Here is a 23,922-nt window from a genome sequence, read left to right as displayed (position 1 = left end):
GTAATATCTCATTTGAAAGGTATTGCAGGTAAGTACTTTAGGAACTTTAAATCATAAAAATTGCATGTATACTTTTCAAGTTATTGACAAATAGCTGTTTTAAAAGTGGACACTTAGTGCAATTTTCACAGTTCCTAGGGGAGGTAAGTTTTGGTTAGTTTTACCAGGTAAGTAAGACACTTACAGGGTTCAGTTCTTGGTCCAAGGTAGCCCACCGTTGGGGGTTCAGAGCAACCCCAAAGTCACCACACCAGCAGCTCAGGGCCGGTCAGGTGCAGAGTTCAAAGTGGTGCCCAAAACACATAGGCTAGAATGGAGAGAAGGGGGTGCCCCGGTTCCGGTCTGCTTGCAGGTAAGTACCCGCGTCTTCGGAGGGCAGACCAGGGGGGTTTTGTAGGGCACCGGGGGGGACACAAGCCCACACAGAAATTTCACCCTCAGCGGCGCGGGGGCGGCCGGGTGCAGTGTAGAAACAGGCGTCGGGTTCGCAATGTTAGTCTATGAGAGATCTCGGGATCTCTTCAGCGCTGCAGGCAGGCAAGGGGGGGGTTCCTCGGGGAAATCTCCACTTGGGCAAGGGAGAGGGACTCCTGGGGGTCACTTCTCCAGTGAAAGTCCGGTCCTTCAGGTCCTGGGGGCTGCGGGTGCAGGGTCTCTCCCAGGCGTCGGGACTTTAGGTTCAAAGAGTCGCAGTCAGGGGAAGCCTCGGGATTCCCTCTGCAGGCGGCGCTGTGGGGGCTCAGGGGGGACAGGTTTTGGTACTCACAGTAGCAGAGTAGTCCTGGGGTCCCTCCTGAGGTGTCGGATCTCCACCAGCCGAGTCGGGGTCGCCGGGTGCAGTGTTGCAAGTCTCACGCTTCTTGCGGGGAGCTTGCAGGGTTCTTTAAAGCTGCTGGAAACAAAGTTGCAGCTTTTCTTGGAGCAGGTCCGCTGTCCTCGGGAGTTTCTTGTCTTTTCGAAGCAGGGGCAGTCCTCAGAGGATGTCGAGGTCGCTGGTCCCTTTGGAAGGCGTCGCTGGAGCAGGATCTTTGGAAGGCAGGAGACAGGCCGGTGAGTTTCTGGAGCCAAGGCAGTTGTCGTCTTCTGGTCTTCCTCTGCAGGGGTTTTCAGCTAGGCAGTCCTTCTTCTTGTAGTTGCAGGAATCTAATTTTCTAGGGTTCAGGGTAGCCCTTAAATACTAAATTTAAGGGCGTGTTTAGGTCTGGGGGGTTAGTAGCCAATGGCTACTAGCCCTGAGGGTGGGTACACCCTCTTTGTGCCTCCTCCCAAGGGGAGGGGGTCACAATCCTAACCCTATTGGGGGAATCCTCCATCTGCAAGATGGAGGATTTCTAAAAGTTAGAGTCACCTCAGCTCAGGACACCTTAGGGGCTGTCCTGACTGGCCAGTGACTCCTCCTTGTTTTTCTCATTATTTTCTCCGGCCTTGCCGCCAAAAGTGGGGCCTGGCCGGAGGGGGCGGGCAACTCCACTAGCTGGAGTGTCCTGCTGGGTTGGCACAAAGGAGGTGAGCCTTTGAGGCTCACCGCCAGGTGTGACAATTCCTGCCTGGGGGAGGTGTTAGCATCTCCACCCAGTGCAGGCTTTGTTACTGGCCTCAGAGTGACAAAGGCACTCTCCCCATGGGGCCAGCAACATGTCTCGGTTTGTGGCAGGCTGCTAAAACTAGTCAGCCTACACAGATAGTCGGTTAAGTTTCAGGGGGCACCTCTAAGGTGCCCTCTGTGGTGTATTTTACAATAAAATGTACACTGGCATCAGTGTGCATTTATTGTGCTGAGAAGTTTGATACCAAACTTCCCAGTTTTCAGTGTAGCCATTATGGTGCTGTGGAGTTCGTGTTTGACAGACTCCCAGACCATATACTCTTATGGCTACCCTGCACTTACAATGTCTAAGGTTTTGTTTAGACACTGTAGGGGTACCATGCTCATGCACTGGTACCCTCACCTATGGTATAGTGCACCCTGCCTTAGGGCTGTAAGGCCTGCTAGAGGGGTGTCTTACCTATACTGCATAGGCAGTGAGAGGCTGGCATGGCACCCTGAGGGGAGTGCCATGTCGACTTACTCGTTTTGTCCTCACTAGCACACACAAGCTGGTAAGCAGTGTGTCTGTGCTGAGTGAGAGGTCTCCAGGGTGGCATAAGACATGCTGCAGCCCTTAGAGACCTTCCTTGGCATCAGGGCCCTTGGTACTAGAAGTACCAGTTACAAGGGACTTATCTGGATGCCAGGGTCTGCCAATTGTGGATACAAAAGTACAGGTTAGGGAAAGAACACTGGTGCTGGGGCCTGGTTAGCAGGCCTCAGCACACTTTCAATTGTAAACATAGCATCAGCAAAGGCAAAAAGTCAGGGGGCAACCATGCCAAGGAGGCATTTCCTTACACATATGCTTCTTAATGATGACCCTATGTCATTCGTGTACAGTTCATTTCTCCACTCCCATTACTCGAAGTGTCTTAAAAGCCAAACCTACAGGCTGGAGTTTTGGAGGTGGCTGTGTACCCACAAGGCTTTAAAGCAGGCTAGATCCGCTCTGTCACACTCTTGGGGGAAGCCCTATTAGAACTCTGAAGACTGGAGTCTTGAGGGGACCGAGGTTGGTGAGCCCTGTGAACTTTTTTTCTCTGGAAAGCTCTATATTTTCCCAAAGACATTACCTGACTTGAAGCTCCCAGGATACATTCAGGAGCCTTTTTATGCCCACCTGGCATGCCCCCCCCCGGGCCATTTTAATCTTAAACCGAATAATACTTTTTCACAACCATCAATTATTGTCACATGTTCTGTCAACAGAGTTTAGTTTTTTCTCTCATTTGCTACTTTCCCCGATTGCACAGTTAATGGCGACTTACATCCTAATACATTGTGACCTTTCTGTCACCCTGGACTAGTTCCAAGGATCTACACAGCTTCGGTGTAGAAAACCCCTTCTTACTGAAACCTTTTCCACTCTCCATAGTGCTGGGATACCCATTTATTCCATCAGGCATTTCTCTAAAATGCTGGAGCCTTTGGAGGATGGTTTTAAAGGGCAAGGATAGATGCTGGCGCCTTTATCACTTTCTCAGTTTCCCAGGGTTAATTGCAGGAGGCACAGTGTGGGCTTCAAGAAAGGGGAAGAGAAAAGGAGAGAGGAATCAGATACGGAAAAGAGAGAGTGGGAAGAAAAAGAGAGAGAGAGGGAACGGATAGAAAGAGACATAGACAGAGGAGAGAAAAGGAGTGGGCTGGTTTGAACATTTTTACCAGGGCTGCTTTTGGGTCCCTGTTCAGCACTGTCTGTATTTCTTGCCGCATTATAAATCTTCCAATCTTCCACTATGCTGCAATGGTAACCAACCACAAGGCATTGACCTAGCTTTTGACAATCTTAAAACACACCTAAAGTGTTCAGAGCATAGATATTGTAGTGGTTCGCGTGTCAGCAGTTGACCATTCTGCCATAAGATCTCTATTTATAAACAAAGCCCAGCTGCTACTTTACAGCAGATTTCATTGTCTTTGGCACAGACATTGCCCAGTTCCCTTAAACTAGCAGAAGGTGCTCACTCTCCACTGCTAAGCACAGCTTTGCTCAGTATATCCAAATTCTGTAACTAATGATATTCAAGGAGACATTTGTTTGAGGAATCTAAACCCACAAACAGCAGAGATTGTCTTCTTCCTACTGCCAAACATGCTGTAATTCCCAGGATGGGGGTGCGACTGAGAGCCCAAAGAAAGATGGACACACTGTAGTCCAGCTCCGCTGGCCGAGAGCCACAATCTGGCAATTATTCTACCATCCAGTTTTCGAAACAGCCAGCAAACGAAGACTGCAGTACGAAATATAATTTGAGTACCTTGAGAGTGGCTAATCTGCCCCATGGCAGACTAAATAACAGCCCACACCTAATCGGCCTTAAGAGCGGCCGCATCACTCAAAATAATGGCCATGCAAAGTTCTGCGACGGGGGCTGCGACCCTGAGCTGGAGCATGTAGCCAACGCTGTTTGTCCCTGTGGTGCTGCTTGGATCAAGGACGAGCGTGCTTCAGAGGTGAGCGGAGAGTAAAGGTGGTTAGTCGTGTCGCCGCCACGGCTCGCGAGCAGCACTGCTGAGCACAACGCGCTGTCCGAGGACGGTCCGCCACCTGAGGGGCCGGCTGCAGCTGGGTTGCCCCGACATGAGAAGAGTGACCGCTGTGGAGGCACATGAGAGCCTGCGCTCGACCAGCAAAGGAGGGTGATACTGTTGACTGGCTGCATTTGGAGGATGCCTTATCACAATGGTGCAGCACTTATCAGCCTGATCGACCAGACACCAAAGGTCGATCAATAAAATCAGTTTTTGTAAAGTGCGGCTACTCACCCATGAGGGTCTCATCTGAAGAGCCACGTCTTGAGGTTCTTCCTGAAGATGGTGAGCGACAGGCTTTCTCTGAGGTACAGGGGGAGGTTGTTCCAGCTCTTTGCTGCAATGTAGGTGAAGGATTGTCCTGCGGTGGTTTTGCGGAAGCGAGGAATGGTGGTCAGGGCCATCTGGGCAAAGCAGAGGGATCTGGCAGGGATGTGGAAGGAGACGCGGTGGTTCAGTTAGGCTGGTCCTGTGTTGTGTATGGCCTTGTACGTGGGGGTGAGTAACTTGAAGGTGATTCGCATCTCGACCGGTAGCCAGTGGAAGGTCCTCAGGTGTTGGGAGGTCCAAAATAAGTCTGGAGGTGGTGTTCTGGATGAGTTGTAGTTTTTTAATGTTTCTAGTTGGGGTACCAGCGCAGAGGGTGTTGCCGTAGTCGAGCTTGCCTGTGGCTAAGGCATGGGTGACTGTCCTGCGACAGTCTGCTGGGATCCATCTGAAGATCTTCCAAAGTTTGCGGAGTGTGTGCCAGCATGAGGAGGCGACTGAATTTACCTGGTGGGTCATGGATAGGGAGGAGTCGAGGATGATGCCTAGGTTGTGGGCATGCTCAGTCGGTGCAGGGGGGCGCTGAGGGATGTGGGCCACCAGGAGTCATCCCAAGCTGAGGTGGTGTTCACGAAGATGATGATCTCAGTCTTTCCGGAGTTGAGCATGAGGCAGCTTTCTCTCATCCAGGTGGCAACGGCTTCCAATCCTGAGTCGAAGTTCCTTTTGGCAGTGTCTGGGTCTTCGGTGAGGGAAATAATGAGTTGTGTGTCACCGGCATATGACACGTTGTTCATACCGTTGCTTCTGACTAGGGCTGCTAGAGGGGCCATAAATACGTTGAACAGTGTGGGGCTCAGTGAGGATCCTTGGGGACTCCGCAATTGACTCCTGTGGGTCTGGATGTGTAGGGTGGGAGTCAGACCCTCTGCGTCCTCCCGGAGAGGAAGGAGTGGATGCATTCCAGGGCTCTTCAGTGGATTCTCATATCGTGGAGTCTGCTGGGCAGGGTGCTGTGGGAGCCCGTATAGAAAGCTGCTGATAGGTCGAGGAGTATGAGCACCGCGGAGGGGCCCCGGTCTAGGAGTAATCGGATGTCGGTGGTGGCTGCCAGGAGGGCTGTCTCTGTGCTGTTGTTGCTGCGAAAGCCAGACTGGGAGCTGTCCAGGGAGATGTCCATGGAGTTGTTGGCCTCGATGAAATTCCATAGATGTATATTGATTGTTTTCTCCAGTACTTTGGCGGGGTAGGATAGCAGCGAGATGGGCCGGAATTTTTTTAGTTCTGATGGGTTGCTGAAGGTTTCCTCAGGAAAGGGCGTATTTAGGCATGTTTCCAGTCCTCGGGAACGTGCCAGTGTTGATGGAGCAGTTGATTGTGTTCCGGAGCTCGGGAGCTATGGATGCGCTGGCTCCGATGTATCTGGGGTGCAAGCAGGGGTCCGTGGGGGCTCAGGAGTGGGTGCTGTTCATGATGTTGGCTGTTTACTCTGTGAAGAGCGTGGACCAACTGTGGATGGTTTGAGTGGGTTCTGGGGCAGAGGCTCGTCACAGGTTCCGGTGCCAGGATTTTCCGGGAGGGAGCTGTCGTAGATGTCCTGGATCTTGCGGTGGAGAAAAGTGACAAGTTTGTCGCAGAGGTCCAGTGACGGGGGATGCTGGTGGCTTCAGAGGGGGGATCTGTGAACTTGTTGATGATTGAGAAGAGTTCCTTAGAGTTGTGTGCGGAGGAGTTGATGCACTCCCGGAGTGCGTCCTTTCTATTTTTCTTGATTTTTTAGGCAGTGGGCGGCGGTAGCGGTTCTGAATGAGGCGATGTCTTCACTTGTTTGGCTGTTCCTCCATTAATTCTCGAAACATCTGCGGGTTCGCATTGATTCTTGGAGTTCGTGATGAACCGGCTAGCTTTCTTAGGTATGTGTTTGCTCAGTGTCAGCCGGAGGTGGGCTCGAGTGTCGGTGCATTCAGTGGTCCATGCGTGGAGATTGCGCGCTGCTGTGATGGTGTCATCGGAAGGAGGAGGGAGGGATTTGGCGAGCGATGAGGTTAGTTGTTCGTTGGTGATTTCGCTCAATTTCCTGTGGCGGGGCTTTGGGGGTTTTGTTGCAGCTTCTGGGTGCAGTTATTGTGAAGTGTATTCAGCGGTGGTCAGTCCAGTCTGGGGTGGAGATTGTCTCAATGGTGATCCGGTTGCTTGAGGTGAAGATGGGGTCCAGTGTGTGTCCTGCGATGTATGTGTGTGCAGAGACCAGCTGTCTGAGGGTGGCGAAGTTGTCGAATAGAGTGGTGGTGTTTGGATCAGCCCGGCCTAGCTACCCCTACTGCCTACATCCAACATGTATGCCATCCGTGGACACCCTACTGAAGCACGAGATCACGGGGACCATTATCACATAGCGCACCCGGAGACTGCTGTAATGCTCCAGCCCCCTCTTTCTGGGCACGTATGTGACCTCTTAGCTCAAAATTGCGGGAAAACGAACCAAAGAAGGTGAGAGCACCTACCACTTGTGCAAGCTGCTCCGCTGCCAGAACTGGATAAGGGAGGATGCTGCAGGCATAAAAAGTTGACAAAAGCCTCTTGCCGAGGGCGCTCTGTATTTATAGCGCCTCTACTGCTGCTGTGCAGGCCCATCGCGCCACTAGATGTGAATATCTGCCTGTGAGTGTCCCCTAACATCCCAGAAACACTTAGGGGCTGATTTAGATATTGGCAGATTAGTTACTCCGTCACAACGGTGACAGATAGCTCATCTGCCGAAATCTAAATTCCATTGGATATAATGGGATTTAGATTTCGGCAGACAGGAAAACCATCCCTTTTGTGACGGAGTAACCCGTCTGCCAATTTCTAAATCAGGACCTTAGCCCTGCACCATGACAAGATCACATGAAACTGGCACTGCGCCAGCGGGATGTGGTAACCACACACTAAGACTGTTCTGCTGCCTACACAGGAGGTGGGTGACAGCTCTTGGTTGCAATCACTGCCCTATGTATACTCCCAGGGGATGAGGGAGATACCTACTTCAATTGCTAGTGGCACTGCTGAAGAGCTCAGTTGTGCTGCTGACTGGGGGCAGCTACCTGTGGGGTGCCACCACTTTCTGGACTTATGCAAGCACACTGCCCTAGTTCACTCCACGCCTACTGTAATACCTGCGCTGTGCTGCAGTACCACTGAGGGCCTAGTGGCGAGGGTCAGGCCTGACAATGTTACCTCACCTGAAATCAGGGGAAGCCCAGAGGCAGAGGGTAAGTCCAAGTAAATCTCCCATGGATACTGCGCAACCACTGCTACTCCCAATGGTGAAAGTGAACAGAACTCAGCTGCACCTCACGTTTGAAGCACGCCCAACAACCAGAATCCTGCAAGCGGGATCTCTGGACCCTGAAAGGGCTGCGTCAAGTCAAAATCCTCCGGCCCTAGAGGCCACGCTAGGGGAACAGTGTGGCCTTCTACTGAGACTTTACGGCAGTGGCCTGTAAAGAATTCCTCCCTATCAAAATGAAACTCCAAAAGGAAGAAATTCCTTACGCGATGCTCTACCCAGCCCACCTACGCATCGAACATCGCTGGACCATGAAAATCTTCTTGGCGCGCAAGGCAGAGATGAACTTCATCAAAAAACTCTCCAAACGCTGCCAAGAGAAACCAGATGATAAAGTAGGCATTGAGAGTATTTGAACAGGCGGGACCACAGGTATCATCGATGTCCATTGTCTACCATAATTTCCAAATATTGATTGTACAGTGAGATTTTGGGACATGAGGTCCAAATATGGCTTGTAGATCTAGGTAAAATGGGTGAACAGGAATGCAGTGATCTGCGATCTTTCATTTGCCCCAGAGCCATATTTTACATCACCACTTACCCATTGTGACACTGATTTGCCCAGGCCTAGAACTTTACAAATGTCCCTACCTCTTCCTGCCTTAATGCTCCAAAAACAATGACCTAAGAAGCCTGTACCTAATGTGTCTCCCGTGTCACCCCCGTCCACCGGGAGGATTGCTGGGTCTCTGGCTGCCCCTGCGAGGGTACATCTCAAATAATTGTTTACTATGTTATACTACCACCTGCTGGTGACTGTCGTTACCTATTTACGATTACATGTTTTTCTTTTCTAGGTTCTGGGGATGTCTTTGGCATGATTTGGGATGCTGAAGTGGGAGGGGGGAGATGTTACTGTTTATTGTATCAGTTACCAAAGACACACCACTGACATCTGCCCATGTTAAACTCGCAAAATAATGTTCAGCATGCAAGACAGAATTGCTCACATATTGCTTATGCTATCATCGCACACTCACCCAACCAAATATCCCTTCTAAACTGGAACATGCGGAGGCTTAGCAACCCCCAGAAAATGCACCAGGCACTAGCTTACCTGGACAGATTTCACATCCAAATTGCCTTTCTACAATAAACGCATTTAATGCAACAGACAGAGCAAACGATGGGTGCCCACTGGGCGGTGACACAACTTGCCTCTTCCTACTCCTCATACTCTAGGGGTGTAATGATCTTAATTATAGACGGAGTGCCCTACACTGCCACTCGCACGAGATCGATGACCAAGGCAGACATGCCTTAATGCAAGGCAATTTATGCGGTACATTGGTAATCCTAGTAACTACATATGGACCCAACACAGAAGACACCGAAATTTACACCCAGTTATGGAACAAACTGCACTCCATGAAGCCATCTGCTATCCTTTGGAGCGGATTTCTTAATATGCAATCAGACTCGGTTAGGTTTTGAACAGTGTGAGTCAGCTGGCTTGGCAGGAATTCCACTAAGGCTGTATTTGAAGGTATGGAAGAGTACGAGCTGATGGACATATGGCGGTTGAGAAATCCCGACAGACAGGAAGGGACATTCGCCTCATAGGTACATAGCTCGTGGTCCCGTCTGGACTACTGGCTGACAACACGGGAGGTGAACACCTTGGCGGTAGACATCTGACATCTTATCAGGATCCTATCAGATCATGCGCTAGTCAAGCTGACGCTGTCTATCCCACACATATCCCCGAACAACATACATGGAGATTTCAGGCGACAGCGCTGCTGGACCAGTTTTTCGAGAGCACTTGCACTGGGTATAGTAGAATATTTTGCATAAAACACTGGGTCTGTAGATGGAGCAGATACCCTTTGGGAAGCCTTAAGGGTGTTTGCAAGCAGGCTGGTATATTATGCGACATATGCACACAATTGCATTAGTTAAAAAAACACGCTCCAGACACTTGAGCGTGACTATGAAACCGCCCCCGGCCCAGCACCTTTGCTAGTATTAGGGAACAAATTACAAACTACGGCAATCTGGCCCAGAATGAACTGCAACATTTATCTATACGCAGCTATTTGCTGCCAGGGGTTTGGCTCCGATGGCAAACATTGCTGAATACCTGGATGATGTAGCCCTGGCGTGGTTCTCAAAAGGTCAGCGGGAGTACCTAGTGTTAGAGGAAGTGAAATAGGCCATACACTCACTTCCACATTGCAAAGCACCCGTACAGGACCGCCTGACGGGCACATGTTACACAGAATATGCAGATTTACTATCATAAACAGTTGCTTCCCTCTCTCTCCGAGAGGCCTTAGTTATCACACTGTTAAAACTCTGTAAACCACCTGAAAGTTGCGTGTCATATCGGCCACAGTCATTGACAAATACAGACACCAAAATACTAGCCAAAATACTCGCCAGCAGGCTACACCCATTGATGCCCAGCATGGTCCTGCTGGACCAAACTGGCCTTATACTGACCTGCTCCACAGTGCACAACCTGCGAACATTATTTGCACTGCTACACCAATTAGACCCCTCATGGTGGCAGCAGCAGTCCTGTTGGACACCGGCAAAGCTTGTGATTCTATTGAGTGGACGTAAATGTTCACTGTCCTAGGTCGTATGGACATGCCTGAGGCCTTTCTCAAAAGGCTGCGCTTGCTGTACACTGCCCCAGTGCCGAGGGTGCATGTAAGTGGACATACATCAGACACTGTCTGTGTGCCAGGGCACGCAGCAGGGCTGCCCCTGTCCCCAGTTTTATTTACACTAGCCCTCAAGCCCCTGGCATGTGTGCTCGTCAGAGATATACAAAAGCCGTGCTGCGTTTTAGACTGAGACCCATCAATGTCTCCCCATAGACAGATAGCATGGTGTTGTACATATGAGACCCTACTTATACCTGGCACCTATCCTTCAGGAATATATCTGTTTTGAATGGCATTCCGGCCTCAGTATAAATTGGGCAAAATCAGTTATATTCCCCAACACCGAACATGAAACTTCACTCAATAGACTTTCCTCTAGAATAGAGTACAGACTCTGTCAAATATCTGAGAGTATGGGTTCATAGAGGTCATGAACCCATACTCTACCGTGATCTGAGAAAATTACAGGAGGGCAGTGTTGAAACTGGGAGAGCGGGTGGTCAGGTGGTCTAGAAGGCCATTATGACTGTCAGATAGAATGGCACTCATGAAAATGATAGTGCTTCCCATATTACTTTATGTCTTCATTAACATATCTATTTTGCTTCCACAGCACTTCTTTAAAACTGTCAGATCACATATGATAACATTAGCCAGATTGGGAAAGCAGCCTACGATCAGCTGGGACACGATGACGCTTCCATATGCACAGGGAGGTTTTGATGCACCAGGCCTGTAATATTTGTGTGTCCTGGCGCTATTTGGACATGACTGGAATACCCCCCATGCATATATACTACACTTAGCAATGGAGACAGATGCACATCCTATCCCACTCATAGCTGTCTTACTACATAAACACCCGGAGACAACAAAGGGGGAGATAATTATGAATTGCACCACAAACGCTTGCAGACAACTAGGTGCACGTGCTAAAAGACTTCCTTTGTATGCTCCTGCACTCTCCCTGAAATATCCAGCCATATCAGTCACCCAGGAAGCCAATGCGCTCGCTCTTTTGGATAGAGCCAAGCTGAAGTCCCCAGGGGATGTGCACCCAGCAGGACAGTTCATCAATATGGTGGATCTCCCGCACACACAACACCAAACACCACTGCTGACCTTCACACACTGTCACCTCAGAGCTGCTCTGAAGGAGCTGTGCCCCTCTTTCCCGATAGAACCGCGACATTAGGAGCGCTCCAAATTTTAAAGACCAGCCCTACCTTTTGGAACCTCATTGCAAAACTATATGACGCAGCCCAACAGGACGAACAACTTATCCAGACCCTAGCTTTAGACAGGTATGGAATGTGGCTCTTGACACACCCCTGACGGAGGAGGAATGGAGATTCTGCTGTGCACTAACAAGAATGCTCACACCAAATTGTAACTTATGAATAATCAATTTTAGATACTTAAAGCAAATGTACTATACACCTGCCTGACTTCTTAGGTACGGCTTACGGAGAATAGCAAACTGCACATGCTGTGCGCACCAGAGGTGGACTTTCTACATCTGGCCTGGATGTATGGACCAATTAGGCAGTTCTGGGAAAAAGTAGTGACTGACTTATCAGCTATGATTATGGAGCAACTGAGCTGCACCCCCCAGATGTGCTTGCTTGACCTTTTCAAGCAACTGCAACTCACGCATCGTATGTTTGTGGCAGTGGTGCTACTACTGGTAAAACAGAGGGTGGCTATGTACTTGGGCAGAAGTTCAGTGCTTAAGCACAAACAATGGTTGCTTGACATGGCCTACTGCGAAGAACAATTGGAGATATACGCTGAAGAACTGCCACCAACATCACACCCAAGACACATCTGGAGCCCACTCACAACCTATTTATTGACAGCTCCAGGCGCTCCCTAACGTAGTGCACAAAAGGGGGACCAGTATCGCTTGGAGATGGGATCTGTACATACAAACACTACTGCTACTGATCCACAAATGATCTGATTGCTACAAGCAGTGATTGATGGAATATTGTTTTTATCTGTTTTATATGGTGAAAATCTCAATAACAAAAAAATAAAAACAATTCCCAGGATAAAACAGGTTGTGGATGCCAGACAATATAACAGTATTTGAGGGCTAAACTTTTTAAAGGTTTACTTGTCCCACCAAATGATTCTGAGGCAACACTTTGGTGCAGATTTACTAACACTTTGCACTGGGTTGTGTCACAAAAATGATGCTAGCTTGGACAAAGTGCTGTTTTCAGATTTACTTTCCAGTGAATATACTGATTTTCTTTAGAAAGTAGCCCTACATTAGCAGAAAGTAGCACATTGTGCTACTTTGCATTAAGGGGCAATTCCATGGGCAGTACAGGGATGTTCCCATGCAATCATCGATGGGTGTTGCCACAAAACTAAAAAAAAACAAAAGGAGTTTGCACCAAAAATGAACACCTCATACATAAAGTTTGAAAAATCTGTTTTCTTTTTGCAAAGCTTTTCTAATTTTGCATGTGTGTTGCAATGTACAGTGCACAGATACAGTGGGAAAAGTGTTAAACTATATCTAAGCTTAGTATGCCAATCACAGCACCAAGACAGACCGGGTCGCAGCCACAGTTGACATCAGGGCCCTCCTGGACCACAGCAAAATAGCAGTCCTCATCCTCCTGGACCTATCATCCGTCTTTGACACCGTCTCCCATCATATCTTGGTCAACAAACTCCACCACATCAGAATCCAGGGACATGCCCTCAAATAGATCGCCTCAGACATCACCAGAAGAACCCAGGGAATCCTGCTCCCACCGTTCACCTTGGAACCCAAGATCATCTACAGCGTCTACAGGATCATCCTTCTTCCCCACACTCTTCAACACTTACATGTTTCCTCCACCCTCTTCCCCCATCCAATATTATCAGATCTCACTGACTCAACATAATTTCCTACACCAATGACACCCAGCTCATCATCTCGCTGTCAGAAGACCCCTCCACCACCAGAGCCAACTTCCACAGATGTGTGTTGAAAGTTGCTGACTGAATGAAGGACGACTTCCTCAAGCTGAACACAGTCAAGACAGAAGTCCTCATCTTTGTGAATAACACCTCATTATGAAACGATGCTTGGCGGCATGTGGAACTCGGCCACCCCTGTCCCAACAAACCACACCTGCAAACTTGACATAATCTTGGCAAGCAAGCTAAGCATCAGGTAAACACAGTTTCATCCACCTTCTTCCACACCCTACGCATTGCTCGCAAGATCTTCAGGTGGTTCTCAGTCAACACCAGAAAGACTATCGCACAGGCCCTCATCACCAGCAGGCAGGACTATGGGAACACTCTCGACGTAGGAATCACTGCATGCCTTCTGAAAAGACTACAGACAATCCAGAACTCAGCAGCAAACTCATCCTCGACTTCCCCAGATGGACCCACATCACACCCCACCTTAAGAAGCTACAATGGCTCCTGATACAAGGGATATGCCAGTTCAAGTTGTTTACCTACTGCACAACGTAAGGACCAGCATACATCAACAAGTGCATGACCTTCCACCAATTAACCAGACACCTGCAGTCCACCTCCCTCTTCGTCACAGATGCCCCCCAGATCCGCTGAGTCAACAGAGGAGGATGCTCTTTGTGTCATCTGGTGGCCAAACGTTGGATCAACCTTCCCCCTGCACCTCAGGACCACCTCATCGCTCCAACAATTCAGGAAAGCACTCAAGACTTGGTTGTTTGGATGAACTGATCAACACGCAGCAGCTAGCAACGCCAGCGCTCTGAGACCCTCACAGGTGATTTGCTGCACTTTTCTAATGACTGATTGATTGATATTTTGTACAGGCGCCATTCTCCTCACTCTTTCATCAGACTGTATTGTGTGAAACATTTGTACATCATCTCCTGGTGTCAGCCAAGGTTAGGGAAACGGTTAGTGAAAGGTGTGCAGTTTTAGTTTGAAAGAAAAGACAATTGTAGTGTAGCTAGTACAAAAGGGAAGACGATTTACTGAACCTTTGCAGTCTATACATTCGAAGTAGAAGCCCTGGACGTGATGTCTAAATGATGAGACAACAAGTAAATGGTATAACGCAGAGATAAAGAAGCAAGCGATTGCTCTTACATTGTATTTCTTTTTTACACGTATTCTTCCACTGTTTTACTTTCTACAGATGCTGGAAAAAGTTGACCTAAGGGATCCACCTGCCGGCTTGGAGCACGAGTACCAAACGCTCTTCTCCAGAGATGCAATTGGGTTTTTAGCCGAATTGGCCTCGACTTTTGATAAAGATGTTGACGAGGTAGGTGTTTTTCAAAATCCATACTGTTTTTATTAACATCAAATGTATTCAGCAATTGCTCTGGAGTTACAATGTAAAGTTAAAAAAGAGTACAAACAGAGATCTTAAGTTAAGAAAACATACACGTTTCGAGTATTTCTCAATTTTGACAGTCTGCCTGATGCATCACGAGTTAGCATTTGAGATCAATTCTAATGGCCCACAAGCAAACAACCACCGTGAATCAAGAAGATAAAAGGGTAAGACGTTAATGCAGGTTGGCGTTGCATGTTGTGGTGTTGTGCTCAGCTTGTGGGTGCACATTCTATCAGGTGCAGTCCTAGCAGTCGGGTCTGTGAGAGCCCAGAGCTCTGTCACCTACTGCTTCCTCAACTTGCGGTAGTCCTCGTGTCATCCATCAGTTCCTGTATTTGTTATTCGGACAGTAGGCCATGAGGGCGATTGATTCCACCAGGTCTCAACATTTCAGCGCAACATTAATTTCAGGCCCTAGAGTTATGTACATTTTTTACCCAGGAATCTGCAGCATGTAATAATTCGTTGTTTTCCGTCGGGGCAGCCACTTCATGATTCAGTATGATGCTAAAACGCTGTAAGTAAGGGTTGTTTGCTTTGTAGTATACTGTTTTTTGCACTTTCTGTTAAGCTGTATGTGGAATCTCTGGTCACTGGTTTGAATCCTTATAAAATAGTATGTCAGATTGATGTGCCTGTTTATATGTGTCAATGCGTGTGCCTGTATTCCTGTTTCTCAGTGTGTCTCTATTTGTGTATTAGGCCAGAAAAGCAGGGTGTAGCGGTCCTCATGACTGTGTGGTGGCAAAACTAATCATTTGTCATGAGGAATGGATACCGACGACTTCCGGTCACGAATTAGATGTTTTGTTTGTCAGGAGAGGCTATTTGGCAAGGAGCACTAAAGATCACAACTGAAGTGAATTTGAAGAGCTGTGTGTGATTCCACTGGAGAGCAGGGGGTGCTGAAAGTCAGGAGTGAATTTCATTGTTTATGTGGGGAGTTGCGACTGCTAGGCGTAAGGGGTTGCATTGCGGATTACTATGTGGTCTTCACTGCTAGGAGTGAGGCGCAAATGGCAGCGTAATTCTCTTCGTTTTGTGTATCTCTGGCTACCGTAGCCTCAACGCTTCGTCTTGCATGTTTTACGAGGTTTCTGATATTGGAATGTTGTAAGCTTTCACACAGTGTTGTATGTAGGGTGTGCTATAGTGTAAGTGGAACTCGCGCTTGTTAAACTGACCAGTGGGTGGCAAAATGTAGCAAGGCCGTATATAATCTGGATTGAAACCTCTTCTTGAAGATTACTAGTAATGGCAGGCTCGGTCTCTCTTATTTGATCTGCCTCGGAAGGATAAAGCGCTGTTTGGGCCCTGTTGAGTGCAAACCTATGACGTGCTCACTGGAATCTCGATCTAACAAACCACATCAAGTGCGCCACTACAACCCATACTTACTGGAGCACTCATGTCAGACCAGGTTCGTTGTGTCAGACCAATTGTAACAGATAATATTGTGTGTCATTGTGATGATGAATTCAAATTGTGGTGTATGGAGGGTATTGGATGAACACTCTTAAAGGCAGATCAGCAATATATTTCCTCCCAAGGTGGTAGAATATACTTTTAGGCAACCAAAGTAAATTGAGAAGCATCTGTACTTATGTGGTGGGAGGAACGTGTAAGACACTAATTCAAGGTTGATAATACCCACCTTCCAAAATATTGCACCCACTACATTGTCTAACACCACATAGGCAAGGTACGTGTATTAGCACTATTTTTATCTTTACTTCTTCCACCTAACCATATTAACTATTGTTTTCATTTGTTATACTTACCTCTACTTACTTCACTCTACTTATTGTGTGAAGAAGTTGTATGAAGATGTGCTGGATGTAATATAATTGTCGTATGGTATAACGCATACAGTATAGTGGGGAGAAATCAGGAGAAATCCCCTGAAGATCCACCACACTGCTACTGTGCAGGTGCTTTGACTCTAAACACGGTAACATTGGCTCCTCCACAATTGCCATTTTTAATGTACTTGTAAGACCCTAGTAAAGTGCACTACATGTGCCTAGGGCCTGTAAATTAAATACTACTAATGGGCATCCAGCACTGATTGTGCCACCCACTACAGTAGCCTTTCAAACATGTCTTAGGCGTGCCACTGCAGAGCCGTGTGTGCATTTTTAAACTGACATTTCGACCTGGCAAGTGTACCCACTTGCCAGGCCCAAACCGTTCCTTTTATTACATGTAAGTCACCCCTAAGATAAGCCCTTTTAGCCCCAAGGGCAGGGTGCAGTGCATTTAAAAAGTTGGACATGTCCTTTTAAGTTTAACATATCCAGATAGTGAAAAACCCTTAAATTAGTTTTTCACTATTGCAAGGACTCTCTCTCACATGGGATACCATTAGGATTACCTTAAAACATCTTTTAAGTGTAATTTCCAATTGGGAAAAATATATAATTTCCAATTGGGCAAAGATAGAAATGTGGAGTTTGGTGTCTCCGGACTCAGAATTCAAAATCACTACTTATGGGTAAGTCGGATTTTAAATTGTAAGTCTGAAAATGCCACTTTTAGATAAGCCCTATTTAGGCCAAAATGCAGGGTGCAATGTATTTAAAAAGTTGGACATGTACTTTTAAGTTTAACATGTCCAGATAGTGAAAAACCCTTATATTAGTTTTTCACTATTGCATGGACTATCTCTCACATGGGATACCATTAGAATTACCTTAAAACATCTTTTAAGTGTAATTTCCAATTGGGAAAATATACAAATGTGGAGTTTTGTGTCTTCGGACTCAGAATTCAAAATCACAACTTATCAACTTATGGTGAACTTGGATTTTGAATTGTAAGTCTGTAAATATAACTTTTTGAAATTTAGCCATTTTGTTCCTATGCCTGTCTCTGAATACACATCTGGGGTTGTTGACAGCTGGTCTTTGAGCATTCCCTCTAGACAGTCACACAGAAATGAAGCTTTGGTGTGACATTTGCATCCTGATGGCCTATCACCAGTCTGATGGGCCTTCCTGGGCTAGATGGGTGGGAGGAGCTCACACACCTGAATAGGGTTGTGCCTCTCCTCATACAAAATGGCTGCATAACCCCCTGTGGAGTGTCTGGAGCCAGGGAAGGGCAGGGACCTTGTGATCATCAAAAGCCTCTTTGAAGTCTCTCCCACTTCAAAGGCACATTTGGTTAATGAACTGGACCCCAAACCTCAGAAAATCCAATCTCCACTGGAACCAAGGACACGCTGCCAGAAAGAAGGGCTGCTGTGCTGCCAGGAGGGACTGCCACTCTGCAACAGAATTGCTGTGATGGGCTACTGATTGCTGTAGGAGTGATTGCCATGTTGCTCCTTTCGTTGATGTGTTGGCATGCTGCTTCCTGCCTGCAGTGATAAGGACTGCACTTGCTCTCTACCTCCTTGAACCCAGGAATCTCCAACGGCTTGTTGGTTTGCCTCCTATTCTTCTGCAGTCACAAGGACATCAAAGACTGCTTGTAACTCTCCTTGTGCTGCTGGACTTTGCCATCTGTGAGTCCTACCCTTGCCTGACGTGCCCCGCCCTTCAGCCCTGGGCCTCAGAAGTAGGTTCTGCAGCTGAAATCTGCAAAAAGCGAAGCATCACCCGAGTGCGGGAGAAAAATTGGCACTTAGCATCATCGACCGTGGTGCAGAGGCTGTCCGACGACAGCAGATTCACGGACTGCAAGGCCCAACGATGATGCTCTGCACAGCCCATTGACGGCGCTTTGCATTCACTTCCACTGAGCCCAGTGACAATGCAGTGCTATCGACACATCGTAACCTCGCCATCAACGCATTGCTCCATCAAAGGTACTGTTTCAGCAGAACCTGCGTGGATTTTTTAGCCAGCCTATCCTCTATCGCGGTTGGCCTGGATTTTGGATTTACATCGGTCCCTCTTGACCTCAAGTAACCTTTTGACAGCCAGTGACTTCTAAACATTTAATCTTTAAAAATTCATATCTTGATTTCTACTTATTGGATTTTTGTTGTTTTGATCTTGTTCTACTCAAATACATATTTATAATAGCAGAGCTCAGAGAGGACTCCGATAACACCTGTAACGCTGAATACGGCAGTGATGTAAAGGGAAGAATATGATACATGTCCGGATGTAAAATATGTTACAATCAATAAGCACAAGTAAAAAAATAGCCTGTAAACGTTTGTACTGCATCCACCTATCCTTGTTGCTTGTACTCCTAGTCTATAATCTCACCTCCAAAGCCTTGGTCTGTTGCTGGGCTTGTGCTGCGACAAAGCCTGCTGTTGCTGCCTTCTGTAATTCTGGTCTACTAGTGCTAGGTCTTAGTTGGCGCTAGGCCTGTCCTCCTTGGCCTCTCTGCTCCACAGTGGTGTGCCTAGCATATGGGCTAATGTGGGCAACAGAGCAACATCACACTTTCCAGACTATCACAATAGGGACCTATACTGATTGGCTGGCCTACCATAAAACTGAGGCCCGTATTTATACTTTTTTTAGCGCCGCATTTGTGCCGCTTTTTGACGCAAAACGGCGCAAACCTACAAAATACAATGGCATTTTGCAAGTTTGCGCCGTTTTTGCGTCAAAAAACGATGCAAATGCGGCGCAAAAAAAGTATAAATACGGGCCTGAGACCTTAGCGGTGGACTTGGAGGTGGGCTGCCCAAAAGTAGGTTGAATCCAACCTGCAAAAACTTCTGAGGTTAATATCATGTAAGACCGCATTCCCAATTAAACACTTTGCTTCTGTACAGGGGATGTTCAGTTTGCCTCAGTACACAATTGGATCCCATAAATGTACTGTGACATTGGGACCTACTTTAAATCACCCTTTTAAAAAATGTACAATTCAGTGACCCAAGTCAAGCACACAACATAGGGCCTGATTACGACCTTGGCAGAAGGGATTACTCCGTCTCAAATGTGACGGATATTCCGCCCGCTGTGTTACAAGTTCCATTATATCCTATGAAACTTGTAACATGGCACACAGGATATTCGTCACATTTGGGATGGAGTAATCCCCTCCACCAGCGTCGTAATCAGTCCCATATTGTTGAGTTGGCATATTGTGTGACTGTGGCATTGTATTATGCCATTTTGTAAACATGGCACTGTGAAGTGCAGAACCTATAATATTGTTAAGTATCTATAATATAACACTTGGCTGCATAGCATTTAGTTGGGTATGGGTGTACACTTTTGTTTCTGCCTCCTTATGATTTTATGTATATATTAAGTATATATATTAAGTTTCAGGAAGGTTCCTTACTTTAACAAATAACTCCAAATTGATGTTATTAGCCCTGCAATGCAAATCTCACCCATTAACCTTCCCACATGCCGCCCCCATCCTTGTTACTGTTACTTGTTGAAAAATCTCATGCTCTTGGCCTCCTAATATTATTGACTAAGCTATGCACCGGTTCAGTACATTTTCTTTAAATGTAAACACATTCTTTTAAAGTTTATTTAATTTCATGTGACACAAAACATAGAAACAGAAAAACCACAATAAACAGATGAGTCAAACAGTAGGCACAGAGGACTGGTAGCCCCTCAAGGATCACATGTACAGTAAATGAATAAAGAACAGTATACCATTTACTGGTAAAGGTTCCCCTCATGTCATGGAGGACTCCCATGCTGGCCCCTCGCAGTGAGGCTCAGGCATATGCTTTCTCCATGTCCATTTCCAGACTCCTGCCCCAGGCTCAGTCCCCCCACAACTCTGTGCATCTTCCTGGGAACTCCATGAGTCCCATACTTTAGCGAATTTCCTCCCACAGGATGTGGGTAGGGACCGCCATGCTCGCCTAGAACCAGATGACATCACGCCTCGCCGGGGCCAACGTCATATTGCACAGGAGAAGTGTGTATTTGTTCAAGGTCTGTTTTCCCATATTTCCAAAGCCACCAGATGTTAGGTGAGGGCAAAGTTTACCCCAAGCATCATGGACAGCGTACATGCGACTGCCCGCCAGTGTATCAGCAATCGAGGACAGTGCCAGCAGGTGTGTAGTAATGTCCCAACCTGATTACAGCCCTGCAGACAGAGGTCCCTAACTGTCCTCCCCTTGCGGTACAGCTTCAATCTTGTGTAGCAGGTCTTCTAGAGGATATTTATTTGGACCAGGTGGAAACTCGCCTTCATGTCACAAATATTGACTCCCTGTAAGCTCATATTACCTTTGCAGGTCAGGGAAGGATATCAGTAAATTGTTCACTCTTGTCTCCCAGCTTAGTGACCTATAATGTCCCATTTATATTTTCAGGTGACCTCCCACCAATTTAAGTTTTTTTAGTAGTTCATATTCCCATTAGGAGTTCTCCAGGGTCACCCTGTCACTTCAGATCAGCTGTCTCACCCCTATCCTCCATACCCAGACTACCATGGCGGTTGGGCTTGGTAGATCCGTCAGACAGTTTCCACCATACAGCAATTCTAAACATCCCCCCAGCTCCATTGCACTCCTATCTTCCAAGAGTGAGGGTTCTCGCTGCATAGTGAAAGTCCAGTCATCAGCAACCAGTAGCAGTAGAAAAGATGATGGTTCATCAACGCCTGGCCAGTATAGACAATTCTGTGAAACCCCCATCCCACAGCAGCAATCTTGTCCCCCGTCTACCAACTGGAAAAAGTGGTCTGGAATCTCATACGGTAATTCTGCAAAATGTATAAGAGCTTGGGAAGCTATATCATTTTGTAGAGGGCTGCCCTACCTATGAAAGTTAGGGGCAGGGGCGGCCAGTGGCCCACATCCCTCCGATACTCATCCAGTATCCTATCCGGGTTGCATCAGTGAAATAGCACAGGATTGGCCTTCTCATATGTCCAGGTATGTAAACCTGATTTGTTCTCACATAAGGGGCATTGCCAGTCAAATGCAGGTCTCCAGGGTGTCAAAGGATAAAATACCTATTTGCACCAATTGATGCGTGTGCTGGAGTATTCAGCAAAAAGCCCAAGGATTTTAAGGGCCCTTGAAATTCAGCACTCTGGGTTGGCCAGGTGTAAGAGTATGGTATCAGCATAGAGAGATATAACATCCTCCCAATCCGGTTCCAATCTCAGGCCCTGAAGCACGATGTCCTTTCTCATCCATTCTGCCAGTGGCTCTAACTCCACTGCAAATAGCATGGGGAAGGGGGTACCCCTGCCTCACCCCCTTTCCCAGTTGAAACACTTCTGAAAGGGTGCTCTTGTCTCTGACCCTAGCCATAGGCTGGTTGCATAGCAGTTTCACCCATTTGAGGAAGGAGGGTCCAAAGCTCATCTTCTCCAGGAGTGCCCACAGAATAGAGTCAAATACTTTTTTGGCGTCCAGGGCCATCAACACTTTTGGTTCATGGAGGAAGTCTTTACGGGCCAAGGTTCAAAAGAGGCATCAGAGGTTGTGTCTGGTTGCCCTGTAGGGCATGATTCCTGTATGGTCTGCTGCTATGAGGGTGTCCATTATCTGACCGAGGCGGCTAGCCAGGACTTTCGTTTCTAGGTTAAGAAGCAAGATCGGCCTGTACAAGGTGCAGTTTTCTGGTGTTTTTTTTTCCTGTGTAAAAGTATAATTTTATCCTGCCAGAGGACCCTGGGAAGAATTCTGTCCTCTTTGGTGGAATAAAATAGCCTTTTTAGTGATCTACTAGGCAACTCTTTGCACATTTAAAAAACTCCAGCTGGAACCCGTTCGGGCCCCAGGCTCTCTGACTATGTAGCTGTGTCAGGGCCAGAGAGATTTCCACATCTGTTTGGTCTCTATCTAGCAGGGCTCTGGCATCTTTCCCTAGAGTAGGATTCAGGAGGTCTCGTATGAAAATATCCAAGTCGCCTGTACACGAACCTGTCCTGACATTGTACAGGCGCCTCTGGTAATCCGCAAAGGTGTGTTCCACCTCCCTGTTCGAATTGGCGTCCCTTCCACCATCTGTGGTCACTAATTCCACCCACTTCTGTCCCTCCTCTCTACAAGGCGGCGGGTTTCTTGCCTTGTTGCCCACCTCATGTAGTCTACTCTGTTGAGCATGGTATTGGGCTCTAGCCTCTTGCATCACATGGCACCTATAATCATCCTTCACCATCTCCATGCGAGAGGCCAAGTCAGCAGTCTGAGTCTGCATGTAGTGGTTCTTACATCAGTTTGACATACAGCTCCTGGCTCTTCTCATCTCTTCCCTGTAGCATATGCTATTGATTGTCCCCTGATCACTGTCTTGTAGGCTTCCCACGTTACAACCCCAGAGTCCACTGACTTTGTTTTGTTTATGATAGTGATCAGTCCCCTCCAGGACCAGCTTTCTTCTATCCCAGTCAGTTAGGTTTCAGGATTCCAATCGCCACTCAGGGCAGGATCGTAGTGTTGGCATTTCAAGGTATGTCACTGAGGGAGAGTCATGGCTACACTGTTGCCAGCAGAGCACAGTCATATAGTTGAGGCACGACATGGACCGCATCTAGTTTGAGGCGTACGAGTACTTTTGCTGAAAGGGGTGTCTTGCTTGCCAAAGGTCAACCAGGCCAAAGGCCCTGATGGAGGTGGAGAGACGAGCATCATCACTGGGGACCACCCCGGAACGGTGATCCTGTATAGTGTGCTGTGTGTTGTAAGGTTCAGGTCAACCCCCCTCCCCCCGCCAGCAGGAGAGTATTTGGAAACTGTGTTAGCCATGCCCCAGCTTTTCAAGCCCTATAATCTGAATGCCTTGAGCGAAGTACCAGGAAGCTGCCACTAGTGTATACCTGTTCCAATTCCCACTCATCGCTGCCTGGTAGCCCCCCTAGTCAACCCATGTATTGGTGACTCAAAATGGAAGGGACTGATGGACAATGATATCACCCCCCCACCTCCCCAGAACGAGTCCAGAAGCCAGAACGGACCAACATTTTGTACCTTCCCCTATCGCAGACCCTACATTTATCACCAGCCAGGTGTGTCTCCTGTAGGAGGATCACTTCTGGGCTGTGCCTGAGGAGATATTGCATCAATCGCTTAACTTTATTTCACAGCCCATTAAAATTCCAGGAAAGTGCCTTAAGGGCCTGAGTGCTCCGATCAGGGTAAGTTGCCTCAGCCATCAGCAGTATCCCATCTAGATGGTGGCCTGTAACCCCTAACTGCTGCTTATCCGTGTAGCCCTGCCTGTATGCAACAACTCTAAAACAAACCATCCCAGCCTTGTGCCACATGGCAATGGGGCAGGGCCCCGCAGACTTAGGATACACTGAGCATGCACTTTCCAATTGGCCATGG

The 23,922-nt window shown here is 47.6% G+C and overlaps 1 protein-coding gene across 1 annotated transcript in view; it reads left to right on the top strand.

The window, feature by feature from the left end:
• LOC138301776 (malate synthase-like) overlaps positions 1–23,922 on the top strand; it is a 215,917-nt gene that overhangs the window by 18,756 nt on the left and 173,239 nt on the right. Inside the window, exon 2 of the mRNA XM_069242281.1 lies at positions 14,487–14,615. Within this exon, the coding sequence (XP_069098382.1) occupies positions 14,487–14,615 (129 nt within the window). The remainder of the gene's footprint in view (positions 1–14,486; positions 14,616–23,922) is intronic.

This window comes from Pleurodeles waltl, chromosome 1_2 (genome assembly GCF_031143425.1).
Source record: "Pleurodeles waltl isolate 20211129_DDA chromosome 1_2, aPleWal1.hap1.20221129, whole genome shotgun sequence".
In the NCBI taxonomy this organism is placed as follows: domain Eukaryota; kingdom Metazoa; phylum Chordata; class Amphibia; order Caudata; family Salamandridae; genus Pleurodeles; species Pleurodeles waltl.
Note: the sequence above shows the minus strand (reverse complement) of the source record. Positions and strands in the feature narration are given on the sequence as shown.